General features: G+C 42.1%; 1 protein-coding gene across 4 annotated transcripts in view; it reads left to right on the forward strand.

The window, feature by feature from the left end:
• Window positions 1–15,072, forward strand: part of SLC14A1 (solute carrier family 14 member 1 (Kidd blood group)) — a 137,513-nt gene that overhangs the window by 105,770 nt on the left and 16,671 nt on the right. The window contains exons 3-4 of one of the 4 annotated variants that reach the window (XM_011223498.3): window positions 12,616–12,772; window positions 13,671–13,860. The exons of 2 other annotated variants lie outside the window; for them this stretch is intronic. In XM_011223498.3, coding sequence (XP_011221800.1) covers window positions 12,637–12,772; window positions 13,671–13,860 — 326 coding nt within the window. In that variant the 5' untranslated portion in view covers window positions 12,616–12,636. The remainder of the gene's footprint in view (window positions 1–12,615; window positions 12,773–13,670; window positions 13,861–15,072) is intronic. One more of the 4 variants, XM_034642538.1, reaches the window with a different exon arrangement.

The following is a 15,072-nucleotide window of genomic DNA, read 5'->3' on the forward strand; positions in this document are numbered from 1 at the left end:
TTCTTCTTTGCCGATTTGGATACCTTTGATCCCTTTTTGTCTTCTGATTGCTGTTGCAAGGACTTCTAGTACTATGTTGAATAATAGTGGCGAGAGTGGGCATCCTTGTCGTGTTCCTGATCTTAAGGGAAAGGCTTCCAGCTTTTCCCCATTGAGAATAATGCTTGCAGTAGGCTTTTCATAGATGGCTTTTATGAGATTGAGAAATGTACCCTCTATTCCTACACTCTGAAGGGTTTTAATCAGGAAAGGATGCTGTATTTTGTCAAATGCTTTTTCTGCATCAATTGAGAGGATCATATGGTTCTTGAGTCTTTTCTTGTTGATATGATGTATCACATTGATTGATTTGCGAGTGTTGAACCATGCTTGCATCCCAGGTATGAATCCCACTTGGTCATGATGGATAATCCTTTTAATGTACTGTTGGATTCTATTAGCAAGGATCTTGTTGAGGATTTTGGCATCCATATTCATTAGAGAAATCGGTCTGTAATTCTCCTTTTTGAGGGGGTCTTTGCCTGGTTTGGGGATCAAGGTAATATTAGCCTCATAGAATGAGTTTGGTAGCTTTCCTTCTGTTTCTATTTTTTGAAATAGCTTTAGGAGAATAGGTATTATTTCTTCTTTGAATGTTTGGTAGAATTCCCCAGGAAAACCGTCTGGGCCTGGAGTTTTATTATTTGGAAGGTTGTTTATCACTGACTCAATTTCTTCATAGTTAATTGGCCTATTTAAGAAATCTATTTCTTCCTGTTTCAGTCTTGGTAGTTTATAGGTTTCCAGGAAGGCCTCCATCTCTTCCAGATTGTTTAGTTTTTTGGCATATAGCTGTTGATAAAAGTTTCTAATAATCCTTGCAATTTCAATGGTGCTGGTCGTGACCTCTCCCTTTTCAGTCATAATTTTAATAATCTCAGTCCTTTCTCTTTGTTTTTGGACAAGTTTTGCCAGTGGTCTATCAATTTTATGGATTCTCTCAAAGAACCAGCTTCTAGTCCTGTTGATCTGCTCTACTGTGGTTCTGGTCTCTAATTCATTGATTTCTGCTCTAATCTTGGTCAACTCCTTCCTTGTCAGTGGGTTAGGCCTGTCCCTCTGTTGCTGTTCCAGTTTCTTGAGGTGAGAATATAGAAACTGCATTTTAGATTTTTCTATTCTTTTGAGTGAGGCTTGGATGGCTATGTATTTCCCCCTTAGGACTGCCTTTGCAGTATCCCATAGGTTTTGGACCGTTGTGTATTCATTCTCGTTGGTCTCCATAAATTGTTTAATTTGTTTTTTGATTTCCTGGTTTATCGAGTCATTCTTGAGCAGGATGGTTCTTAGCCTCCAAGTGTTTGAGTTTCTTCCAGGTTTTTCCTTGTGGTTGAGTTCCAATTTCAGAGCGTTGTGGTCTGAGAATATGCAGGGGATAATTTCAATCTTTTGGTATTGGCTGAGACCTGTTTTGTGTCCCAGAGCATGATCTATTCTTGAGAATGTTCCATGGGCATTTGAATAGAATGAGTATTCTTTGGTTCTGGGGTGTAGTGTTCTATATATATCTATGAGGTCCAACTCGTCGAGTATGGCATTCAAAGCCTTTGATTCTTTGCTTAGTTTTTGCCAGGGTGTTCTGTCTATTTCTGATAGTGGGGTGTTGAGGTCCCCTACTATTACTGTGTTCTTATCTATATGTCTCTTTATTTTGGTTAAGAGTTGGCTTGTGTATCTTGCTGCTCCCCTGTTGGGGGCATATATATTAATAATTGTCATATCCACTTGTTGAATACTTCCTTTAAGAATAATATAGTGCCCTTCTGTATCTCTCTCTATGGCCTCTAGTTTAAAATCCAGTCTATCTGATATGAGAATTGCTACTCCAGCTTTCTTTTGAGGTCCATTTGCGTGGAAGATGGTACTCCATCCCCTTACTCTAAGTCTGAATGCATCTTTGGGTTCAAAATGAGTCTCTTGTAGACAGCAAATGGATGGGTCATGTCTTTTTATCCAATCTGCAACCCTGTGGCGTTTTATGGGAGAGTTTAAGCCATTTAGATTGATAGAGATTATTGACAGATATGATTTTAATGATGCCATTTCTCTTTAAAGTCTTTGTATCGGTTGTGACTTGCTGCTCTGTATCACTCTTGGGGCCTTTTTACCTTTATAGAGCCCCCCTTAATATCTCCTGTAGGGCTGGTTTCGTGGTTACGAAATTGGTTAATGATTGGCGATTTTGGAACGTCTTTATTTCTCCATCAATTCTGAATGACAGCTTTGCTGGATAAAGGATCCTTGGCTGCATGTTTTTCTCTGAAAGAGCTTTAAAAATGCCCCCCCAAGCCTTTCTCTCATTCCAGGTCTCTGTAGACAGGTCTGACGTAATCCTGATACCTTTGCCTTGGTACGTGAGAAATTTCTTTGCCCTGGCCGCTTTCAATACTGTATCCTTGGATCTAATATTTGCGAATTGCACTATGACATGCCGTGGCGTAGGTTTGTCCTGGTTGAGCTTGGATGGGGTCCTCTCTGCCTCTTGGACACGAATGCTTGTTTCCCTTGCTAGATTAGGGAAGTTTTCAGCTACAATTTGTTCAAATATCTCTTCTAGACCTCTGTTTTTCTCCACCCCTTCAGGGATGCCGATGATTCTGACATTGGATCGTTTCATAGAGTCAGTAATCTCCCGTAATCTACATTCGTGGGCGTGGATTTTTTTAAGACCAGCTTCTATTTTCGTTTTTTCTTCTACTAACCCATCCTCCAATTCGCTAACGCGTTCCTCTGCCTCGGTGACCCTGGCCGTCAGAGCCTCTAGTTTTGACTGTATTTGGCCCACTGAGTTTTTAATTTCTGTCAGATTCGCTCTCATTTCTGCCCTTAGGGATTCTATATTCTCAGCAACGCTTTCTCTGATGCTTTTTTCAAGTTTACTCATCATCTTGACCATTGTTGCTCTGAATTCCATTTCTGATAATTGGGATACATCCATATGTATTAATTCTGTGGCCGAGGCCAATTCTGTGGCAGAGGCCACAGACTCATTATCTTTTCTTTGCTGGGGGGGACTTCTCCTTCTCGTCATTCTGATGAAGAGAGATTGCAGGGTTGTCCAGAGCCCAAGTGTTGACTGGGACCCAGGCCGTGCGCCCTTGTTTTATAGAGATCTTAGGGATGTGGGCTTCTTCCTTAAAGAGTTTATTTATTTATTTGAGAGAGAGAGAGACAGTCAGCAAGAAAGGGAACCCAAGCAGAGGAGTGGGAGAGGAAGAAGCAGGTTCCCGGTGGAGAAGCCCGATGAAGGACTCCTTACGGAGCGTTGTGATCACACCCTAATCCGAAGACAGGTGCTTGGTGACTGCGCCACTCAGGCGCTCCGGGTTGTGGGCTTCTTGATTTTTCAGCCTGCCTTCTGGGGGAGGGGCCTGCCTGCAGGTACTCAGAAAACCCTGTTTGGGTAGAGTCTCTGTGTCCCTTGCGAGGGGGGATGGGGATGGGCACCCTGTGAGCCGGTATTTCCGGGCTTTTGTTCTCTGGCGGCTTTCCCTGGCGGTTTGCTATGCCTCTTCTGAGAGAGCAGCAGCGGCTGAAATTCAGCCTCTGTCTCAGAACAGAGGGATCGCGGATCGTTCTCCACTGATGTTCTGGCCACTTTAACTCTGTTTCTGTTGGTGCTGCTCAACCCTGCAGCATCCCGGGCTGTGCGCCCCACACCCGGCGTCCCAGCCCTCACTTCCAGGGCCGGCACGTCTCTGTCCTTTGTGTTTCCAACCCCGCCCGCCGCCAGCCGCCCCGCGCGGGCTCCCGGAGCTCCCCGTCTCAGTCTGGTGTCTCACGGGTGCTGTCCGCGAGTCCGCCTGCTCCCCCGTGCAGGTGGCCCGCCAACCGCCAGCCGTCCCGCGTGCGCTCCCGGAGCTCCCTTCTCAGCCTGCTGTCTCAAGCGTGCGGGTCCGCGGTCTGTCCGCTCCCCCTTGCAGGTGGCTACCGCTTCCCGGCGCCCTGACACGGCGGCTCCCTCCCCCTTCTGTTTAGCTTCCGATATCTGTGCGCGGTTTCACGGCTCCCCGCTTCGTACCTCGATACTCAGCGCTGGAGATGTTCATTTGTAGAGATCCAGATGTATCTTCCTGCGTCTCAGGCTGATTCCGTGGATATTCCTGCTGGTCTGGTACCTATCCAGCTCAACTCAGGGGACCGGCTGAAAAAGGGGTCCCCTACTCCTCCGCCGTCTTAACCTCCCTCAATTTAAGAACTTCTTAATGCCAGGGTTCATGGGCAATCTCACAAGTGCAGGTGTCTAACACTATTCTGCCAAGATGAAATGAGCTTGGTCTAGAATTCAATGCATAAATAGCTTCTGCTTTGTGTAATGATTAATGGGTGGCCATTGTTTAAAAGCAGGACACTGAGTCGGGGAGTGAAATAATGCAACTGAAGTGTGGTGTCTACTCAATAAAAAATCAGTTACACACATTGATTTTTGTACTGGGATTAACAAAAGCCCGAACTAGAGTCAGGATTGCAAAAACTAAAAATTTTTAAAAGCCATACAATTTGTTATTTTTTAATAGGTGTTTGTTGGCTGTGATAAATGCAACAAGGAGGGGGCCAAAACTAGCCACGAGAACCCCTTATTCACAGCCTGGCCACAGGGAGAAGATGAGCCAGTTTATCTGCATAGATTTGGAGTATTACCTTCGTCGTGGCTTTTATGCCAGTGGCTTCCACTTTCCACTGGCGTCTTCTGGGTTCTGAGAGTTCTGATGTTTCCCTACTCCACACTTACCTGGCTGTGCTCTGGGCGTTGCTTGCATGCTCGCGGTGGTTTGCCAATGTCTTTCTCCCTTTGCCTCCCCCTAGGATTACATCATTGACATTCTTTTGTATCTACCACTGGCACCGTGAAAACTTCATTTTTGTCTAGAGGGTACCATTCTGGGGATGTTGGTGCTGTCCTATCACACAGTTATCATGAGAAGTGAAGAGTCTTGTAGTGAACACAAGTCGTGGCTATAGCAGTATTTTCCTGAGACATGCTTACTATAATCATGGCTTGAACTGTCTTGTATTGTACAATTCTTAGATTACAACTTTTTGGTTTTCAATAGCTTGGTTCACTTTTACCTTTTCCAGTTTCTATACCTTGTGGAATATAATTCATGACTGCTTTTAAACACATAAACAACAAATTCCAAAAATAAAGACTATCTGAGGCAGTTGCCCAGTGTGCGGCCATGTCAAGCAATCTTTGACTTGGAGCGTGTCTCTGAGGGGCTTCGCTTAGGCTGCATCAACAGACAAAGACTGGTTAGTAAGTCACTCTGCCTTGTCAAACTTTTAAAAACAACACTTTTTTGGTAAAATAGAATCTTAATTTTAAAAGGCTGCTTGGGACTTCTGGGCAAGGTGGTGGAGTTGGAGGACCCTAAGCTCACCTCGTCCCATGGATCCAACTAGATAACGCTCATATCAGTGTAAATAACCCAGAAAATGATCTGAAGACTGACCGAACAAACTGCAGAACTGAATGTAGAGAAGAGATCACATGGAAGTGGGCAGAAAGAGCGAAGATGCGGTCAGGAGCCACACGGACCCACAGGTTGGTCCTCACCAGGAGGGAGCTGCGCACATGGCGAGGGGAGAGAAACAGACCCCCACACCAGGGGACCCACACAAGGGGGACGAATTCCTGTAACACTTGGCTTTAAAAACCAGAGGGGCTGAATTTCATGAGTTCTCACAACCAGCAGGACTTAAAACCTGAATTTTTAAAAATTAGTGGGCTTGGCTGTAGGAGAACAGAGAGGAAGAGAGGAAACTGAGGCTCCAGGCTTGCTTAAAGAAACAGCTTGACAAACAGCCCGGTGGAGACACAGCATAAAAGCAGCACTTTGAAAAATGCCTGGGCCATACAGGAGGGACAGCTATTTACTCATCTCAGAGCATGTCCTGGAGGGACAGAGGTCACTGGGGGACTCCTCCAGGAAGAAAGGGGCTGGCAGGCACCATTTCCCTCCCATGCCCCCCCAGCATAAACACACAGGCGCCTGCAGGAACCGGCCTACTGCTGACACTCTCCCCACTGCTCCTCTCCCTCCAGACAATCCTGCCTCACTCCCAGCATGCCAGGCCCCTTCTGGGTAGGAGCCCATTCAGTGCAGTGCCACAGGCCTGGCAGTGTGCAGGCAGCCCCCACAGGGACCAGCAGCACTCCAAAGTGACTCCTGCCCCGGGGAGAGGGGAAGATAACCATGCACACCGGTCAGACTGCAGCCCCAGCTGCAGTGGGCTGGGGAAAGACATCGGGTTGGACCGCAGGCCCTGTCCACAACAGGCAAAGAAAGTCACTTCAGACGACCGGACTGAAGGAAAAGGGAGCTCAGTCACAACAGCTGAGTGCACACAACGCACCTGGAAGACATCCCTGGAGCAGCAGGTTCTGGTGAACAGAGGACGAGGCACAGCCAGGCACTGCAGACCCTCTCCATAAGGCCATTACTTGCCAGTGCAGGAGACTCAGCTGACTTTCCTAACACAGAGAAACAGATGCAGAGCCTTAGACAAAATGAGGAGACAGAGGAATATGTCCCAAATGAAAGAACAGGACAAAATCACAGCAAGAGATCTAAGTGAAATGGAGATGATAATGTGCCTGATAGAGAATTTAAAGAAATGATCGTAAAGATACTCACTGGACTTGAGGAAAGAATGAAGGACATGTGAGACCCTTAATGATGAGATTAAAAAAAATAATAATAATCAGAGATGAGAATGTAATAAATGAAATTAAAAATACACTAGATGAAATAAATAGCAGACTAGAGGAAGCGGAAGAATGAATCAGTGACCTAGAGGACAGAGTAAAGGAAAGCAATCAAGCTAAGCAGGTAAAAGGGAGAAGAAAAAAAAAACATGCAAAATGAGAACAGACTTAGGGAACTCAGCAACACCACCAAGCATAATAACATTCACATTATAGGGATCCAGAAGAAGAAGAGGAAAAAAGGGGGTCAGAAAATTTATTTGAAGAAATAATAGCTGAAAAATTCCCAAATCTGGAGAAGGAAACAGAAATCCAGATCCAGGAGGCACAGAGAGCCCCCAACAAAATCAAACTAAGGAGGTTCCCACCATGACGCATAGTAATTAAAATGGCAAAAAGTAGTGATAAAGAGAGAATTTTAAAAGCAGCAAGAGAAAAGAAAACACTTATATACGAGGGAAACCTCATAAGCCTATTAGCTGATTTTTCAACAGAAATTTTGCAGACCAGAAGAGAGGGGCATGATGTATTCGAAGTGTTGAAAGGAAAAAGGAACCTGCAGCCCAGAATACTCTATCCAGCAAGGCTATCATTCAGAATAGAAGGAGAGATAAAGAGCTCCCCAGACAAACAAAAGTTAAAGAAATTCATGACCACAAAACCAGCCCTACAAGAAATATTAAAGGAGACTCTTTGAGTGAAAAGGAAGGACCATAATCAAGAGAAAGGAAAGTAGGAAATGCAAGAGCAGTAAAAATAAATATATCTGTAAAAATCAGTCAAAGGACTCACAAAATAAAAGGATGTAAAATATGACACCATATACCTAAAATATGGTGCCTAGTGGAGTAAAGAATGGGTTCAAACTTAAATAACCATCAACTTAATATAGACCACTATGTACAGAAGATGTTATATACAAAATGAATAGTTACCACAAATCAAAACCCAGTAATAGATTTGCAAAAATTAAAGAGAAAGGAATCCAAATATATCACTAAAGAAGGCCAACTAATCATGAGAGAGAACAAGAGAAGAAAGGAACAGAGAAGAACTACAAAAACAACCATAAAACAGGAACAAAATGGCAATAAATACATACCTATCAATAATTACTTTGAATGTAAATGGACTAAATGCTCCAACCAAAGACATAGGGTGGCCGAATGGATTAAAAAAGAAGAAGAAGACCCATCTATACGCTGCCTACAAGGGACTCATCTCAGACCTAAACACATGTACAGATTGAAAGTGAAGGGATGAAGAAATATTTACATGCAAATGGATGTGAAAAGAAAGCTGGGGTAGCAATACTTGTATCAGACAAAATAAACTTTAAAACAAAGATGGTAACAAGAGACAAAAAAAGAACACTATATAATAATAAAGGGAACAATCCAACGAGAAGATATAACAATTGTAAATATTTATGCATCCAACCTGGGAGCACCCAAATACTTAAAACAGTAACAAACATAAAGGAACTAATTGATAGTAATACAATAATAGTAGGGCATGTTAACACCCCACTTAACATCAGTGGACAGATCATCCAAACAAAAAATCAACAAGGAAACAGTGGCTTCAAATGACACACTGGATCAGATGGCTTTTAACAGATATAGTCAGAACATTCCATTTGAAAACAGCAGAATACACATTCTTTTAAAGTGCACATGGAACATTCTACAGAAGAGATCACATATTATGCCACAAAACAAGTTTCAACAAATTCAAAAAGACTGAAATCATACCATGCATTTTTTCTGACCACAACACTATGAAACTAGAATCAATCACAAGAAAAAATCTGGAAAAGAACACAAATACATGGAGGTTAAATAACATGCTATTAAACAATGAATGGCTCAACCAAGAAATCAAAGAGGAAATCAAAAATACATGGAGACAAATGAAAATGAAAACACAAGGGTCTGAAATCTTTGGGATGCAAAAGCATTTCTAAGAGGGAAGTTCATAGCAACACAGGCCAACTCAAGAAGCAAGAAAAATCTCAAATAAGCAACCTAATATTACACCTAAAGGAGTTAGAAAAAGAACAAACAAAACCCTGGGGCACCTGGGTGGCACAGCGGTTAAGCATCTGCCTTCAGCTCAGGGCGTGATCCTGGCGTTATGGGATCGAGCCCCACGTCAGGCTCCTCAGCTATGAGCCTGCTTCTTCCTCTCCCACTCCCCCTGCTTGTGTTCCCTCTCTCGCTGGCTGTCTCTATCTCTGTCTAATAAATAAATAAAATCTTTTTAAAAAAAGAACAAACAAAACCCCAAATCAGTAGAAGGAAGGAAAAAATAAAGATTAGAGTAAAAATAAATGATATAGAAATTTAAAAAACGATAGAACAGATTGATGATACCAGGAGCTGGTTCTTTGAAAAGATCAACAAAATTGATAAACCTTGAGCCAGACTCATCAAGAAAAGAGAGAGAGGATTCAAATAAACAAAATCACGGAAGAGGAGAAATAACAACGGACACCACAGAAATACAAAAGATTATAAGAGAATATTATATAAACTACAGGCTGACAAACTGGACAACCTAGAAGAAACAGATAAAACTCCTAGAACATATAAGCTCCAAAAACTGAATCAGGAAGAAATTGAAAATTCGAACAAACTGATTATTGGCAATGAAATTGAATCAATGACCAACAAACGAAAGTTCAGGACCAGGTGCCTTCACAGGTGAATTCTACCAAACATTTAAAGAAGAGTTAAAATCTCTTCTTCTCAAACTAGTCCAAAAAATAGAAGAGGAAGGAAAACTTACAGATTCATTCTAGGAGGCCCACATTACCTTGATAACAAAACCAGATAAAGACCCTACAAAAAAGAGAATGATAGGCCAATATCCTAATGAGCATAGATGCAAAAGTCCTCAACAAATATTAGCAAACAAATCCAACAATACATTAAAAAATCATTCACCACAATCAAGTGGGATTTATTCCTGGGATGCAAGTGTGGTTCAAAATTCAAAAATCAATCACCATGATACATCACATCAATAAAAGAAAGGATTTTTAAAAACCACATATGATCATTTCAATATATGCAGAAAAAGTGTTTGACAAAGGACAGCACCCATTCATGATTTAAAAAAAAACAACCTCTCAACAAAGTAGGTTTAGAGAGAACATACCTCAACATAATAAAGGCCATATATGAAAAACCCACACCTAACATTGTACTCAATGGTGAAAAATTGAGAGCTTTCCCGTAAGATCACAAACAAGACAAGGATGTCCACTCTCATCACTTTTATTCAACATAGTAGTTGGAAGTCCCAGCCACTATAGACAATAAAAAGAAAAAAAAGGCATCCAAATTGGTAAGGAAGAAGTAAAACTTTCACTATTTGCAGATGATATGATACTATATGTAGAAAACCTTAAGGACTCCACCAAAAAAACTGCTAGAACTGATCAATGAATTTAGTAAGATCCCAGGATACAAAATCAATGTACAGAAATCTGTTGCGTTTCTATACACCAATAATGAAGCAAGAGAAAGAGAAATTAAGAAAGCAATCCCATTTATAATTGCACCAAAAATAATAAAATACATAGAAATAAGCTTAACCGAGGAGGTAGAAGACCTATACTCTGAAAACTACAAAATATTGATGAAAGAAATTGAAGATGGTACGAACAATGGAAAGATATTCCATGCTCATGGACTGAAAGAAAAAATATTGTTAAAATGTCCATACTACCCAAAGACAGCTACAGATTTAATGCAATCAATAACAAAATACCAAGAGCATTCTTCACAGAACAAGAACAAATAATATTAAAATTTGTATGGAACCACTAAAGGCCTGGAATAGCCAAAACGACCTTGAAAAAGAAAAACAAAACTGGAGGTATCACAATTCCAAATGTCAAGATATACTACAAAGCTGTAGTGATCAAAACAGTGTGGTACTGGCACAAAAACAGACCCAAAAATCAATGGGATGGGATAGAAAGCCTAGAAATAAACCCACAATTATATGGTCAGTTAATCTTCAACAAAAGAGGCAAGAACATGCCATGGGAAAAGACAGTCTCTTCAACAAACTGGTGTTGGGAAAACTGGTCAGCTACATGCAGAAGAAACCGGACCACTTGCTTACACCATACACAAAAATAAACTCGAAATGGATTAAAGACCTAAATGTGAGACCTGAAACCATAAAAATCCTAGAAGAGGAAGGAATTTTTCTGACATTGACATTGCTAGATATGTTTCCTGAGGTAAAGGAAATAAAAGCAAAAATAAACTCTTGGGACTACATCAAAATAAAAAGCTTCCGCACAACAAGGAATCAACAAAACTAAACGACACCCCACTGAATAGGAGATATTTGCAAATGATGTAACGGATAAAAGGTTAGTATCGAAAGTATATAAAGAACTTATACAATTCAAAATAATTCAATTAAAAAATATGGGTAGAAGACATGAAAAGACATTTCTCCAAAGAAGACATACAGATGGCCAACAGACACATGAAAAGAGGCTCAACATCACTCATCATCAGGGAAATACAAATCAAAACCACAATGAGATACCACCACACACCTGTCAGAATGGCTACAATCAAAAACGGAAAAACAACAGGTGTTGGTGAGGATGTGGAGGAAGAGGAACCACCATGCGCTGTTGGTGGGAATGCAGACTGGTACAGCCACTGTGGAAAAGAGTATGGAGGTTCCTCAAAAAATTAAAAATAGAGCTACCCTATGTTCCAGTAATTGCACTACTTGGTATTTGCCCAAAGAATACAAAAACACTAATTTGAAAGGACATATGAACCCCCATGTTTATTGCAGCATTGTTTACAACAGCCAAATTATGGAAGGAGCCCAGGTGTCCATCCATGAGTGGATAAAGAAGATGTGGGACGTATACGATGGAATATTATTCAGCCATAGAAAGGAATGAAATCTTGCCATTTGCAACAACATAGATAGAGCTAGAGAGCATAGTGCTGAGTGAAATAAGTCCGTCAGAGAAAGACAAATACCGTATGATTTCACTCATATGTGGAATTTAAGAAACAAAACAAGCAAACAAAAGAAAAAAAAAGACACAAACCAAAAGCAGACTGTTAACTGTGGAGAACAAAGTAATGGTTGCCAGAGGGGAGGTGGGTGGGAGGGTGGGTGACACAGGGAAAGGGGACTAAGAGTACAGTTATCATGACGAGCACTGAGTAATGTATGGGACTGTTGAATCACTATATTGTACACCTGAAACTCATATACTCATATAACTCATATAACTCATATAACTCATATAACTCATATAACTCATATAACTCATATAACTCATATAACGCGGTATGTTAACTACACTGGAATTAAAATTAAAACCTTCATTTTACAAAAGGCTGCTCATCTTGGGAAGTAGCTGTCTGGTCTGCATTAGTGAGCGCCATTTTGTAGCCATTTTGTAGCCCGACAGCCAAAGGAGCCGACAGCATGAGGCTTAAGTACTTGGTCGTGGCTCTTCCTCTATTGGTATTTGACTCAGAATGTTGACATTAAATATTTTTCAGTCTTTTCCACTAGACTGAGCTCTTTGAGTGCAGGATGTAGGTGCCCAATGAATATTTGTTGATCTAGAAACTGGACCTTATGAAACTCAAGGCCAGAACCTTCTCATGGTAGCATTAAAGACAGTGATGACAAAAGTAGTAAATGTTTCCAGAGGAAGTTGGCGCGTTCTTAGTCCCCTGGGATGTCATGATAAAAACGAAGTGCTTTTAAACTCAGCCCCTGTGGCTACTGCAGCCAGGCTGCTGCTGGCCCATCTGAAGTCTCTGCGTTAGGGTGTTCATGAGCTCTGTCCTTTCCTCCAGGAGCCGGAGGAAGAGATAACCATGGAGGACAGTCCCACTATGGTCAAAAGGGACCAGGGTGAAAATGAGATTTTACCAAGTCCAAGAAGAAGGTACCTTCCCAAGGCACTTGGCTATGTCACCGGTGATATGAAAGAATTTGCCAGCTGGCTTAAAGGTATTTACGCTTCCATCCCTTGGAGAGATGGCGAGAGGAGCTTTGGGGAAAAGGCTTGCTGGTTCCTCTACTCGTATCTTTCGTTATAGTCCCCTGCCTCTGCCAATCTGTCTCCTCTCCAGTTTTTAACTTTTTATCTTTTTTAAAGATTTTGTTTATTTTTTAAAGACTTATTTGTTTATTTGAGAGAGAAAGAGAGAGCACGAGCAGGGGAGAGGGAGAGGGACAGAGAGAATCTCAAGCAGACTCCCCTCTAAGCATGAAGCCTGACACGGGGCTTGATCCCACAACTCTGAGATCAGGACCTGAGCCAAAATCAAGACTCAGATGCTGAACTGACTGAGCCACCCAGGTGCCCCAAGATTTTATTTTTAAGTAATCTCAGTACCCAACATGGGGCTCAAATTTACAATCCCAAAATCAAGAGTCACACGTTTTACCGACTGAGCAAGCCAGGTGCCCCTAATTTTTTATCTTCTCACCTGCAAGCCTCTTCAAATATTTTTTTATGGAGATAGTGCCTAGGGCCAGGGCCCTACTCATATTAGAGGAAGGCGCCTGGCTCCATCCCATAATTTCAGCATTTAAATACTGAATTTTTACTATTAGTAATTCATTTCTTTAGCTGAACAGTGTGTACCTCTGAGCATTGTAAAGAAGTGCATTCAGTGCTTTCTGCAGTGGAGATTCTAGTAAGGGCAGTGTGGCTTGAGCAGAAAGAAACTGGAGGTTTTCCGGGATCTGGGAACCACTAAAGGGGAAATGGCTCAGAGGGAAAAAGTTTCCAGGAATATCACAGATTTGTTTCACCTTTCTCAGAGGGGATTTTGATGATTTTACTCCAGGTGGGCACCTTGACTTATCACTTCCTTAGCCCTGCCCATCTCATCTCTTCTAGACAAACCACAGGTGCTCCAGTTCATTGACTGGGTTCTTCGGGGCATATCCCAAGTGGTGTTCGTCAGCAACCCCATCAGTGGAATCCTGATTCTGGTGGGACTCCTGGTCCAGAATCCCTGGTGGGCTCTCAATGGCTGCGTGGGAACAGTGGTCTCCACACTGACAGCCCTACTGCTTGCTCAGGACAGGTAGGTACATCCACCCACGCCAGCTCTTCTTTGCAAATCAGTGACTTTGGGCATCAGTGACAAAGCCCCACCCTTCCCAGAAAAACCCTCCTAATTCTGCAGAACCCCTACTTGTCTGGAGTCAGAGGTCAGGGGATTATTTATATCCTTTATTATTTCTCTTTAATCATTCACTATATCATTCTTCTTCAATGATTAATCAATTATTTTTTATCAGCATTTTGTTTGTTTGGGCAAAAATACATATGAGTTCTTTTTTTTTAGATTTATTTTTTTATTTCGGAGAGAAAGAAAAAGCACAAGTGGGGGAAGTGGTGGAGGGAGAGGGAGAAGCAGGCTCCTCACTGAGCAGGGAGCCCAACGCAGGGCTCGATCCCAGGATCCCGAGATCATGACCTGAGCCAAAGGCAGACACTTAACTGACTGAGCCACCCAGGTGCCCCATGCATATGAGTTCTTGAAAAGTCTTGGTGACTTAAAAACCCCACCAATCCCATTATATATTGTTTCCATGCTTAGTTTAGCGAATTCATTCTTTATAGACAGTGCAAACGTTAGCTCAGTTTCTAGAGGGATAAATAATGACAAATTTCAAGTTAATTAGTTTTTTTTTAAGATTTTATTTATTTATTTGACAGAGGTACAGACAGCCAGCGAGAGAGGGAACACAAGCAGGGGGAGTGGGAGAGGAAGAAGCAGGCTCATAGCGAAAGAGCCTGATGTGGGGCTCGATCCCATAACGCCGGGATCACGCCCTGAGCTGAAGGCAGACGCTTAACCGCTGTGCCGCTCAGGCGCCCCCTCAAGTTAATTAGTTCTGACTTAAGAAGCGTTGGAAACAGAAAAGGCCCCGAATCTCCAAGGAACTGATGAAAAGGAAAAACAAAGCTGGGGGCATCACAATGCCAGATTTCGAGCTGTACTACAAAGCTGTGATCACAAAGACAGCATGGTACTGGCACTAAAACAGACACATGGACCAATGGAACAGAATAGAGAACCCAGAAATGGACCCTCGGCTCTTTGGGCAACTAATCTTTGATAAAGCAGGAAAAAACATCCGGTGGAAAAAAGTCTCTTCAATAAATGGTGCTGGGAAAATTGGACAGCTACATGCAAAAGAATGAAACTTGACCACTCTCTCACACCATACACAAAGATAAACTCCAAATGGATGAAAGACCTCGATGTGAGACAGGAATCCATCAAAAT

This window comes from Ailuropoda melanoleuca, chromosome 14 (assembly GCF_002007445.2).
Source record: "Ailuropoda melanoleuca isolate Jingjing chromosome 14, ASM200744v2, whole genome shotgun sequence".
NCBI lineage: Eukaryota > Metazoa > Chordata > Mammalia > Carnivora > Ursidae > Ailuropoda > Ailuropoda melanoleuca.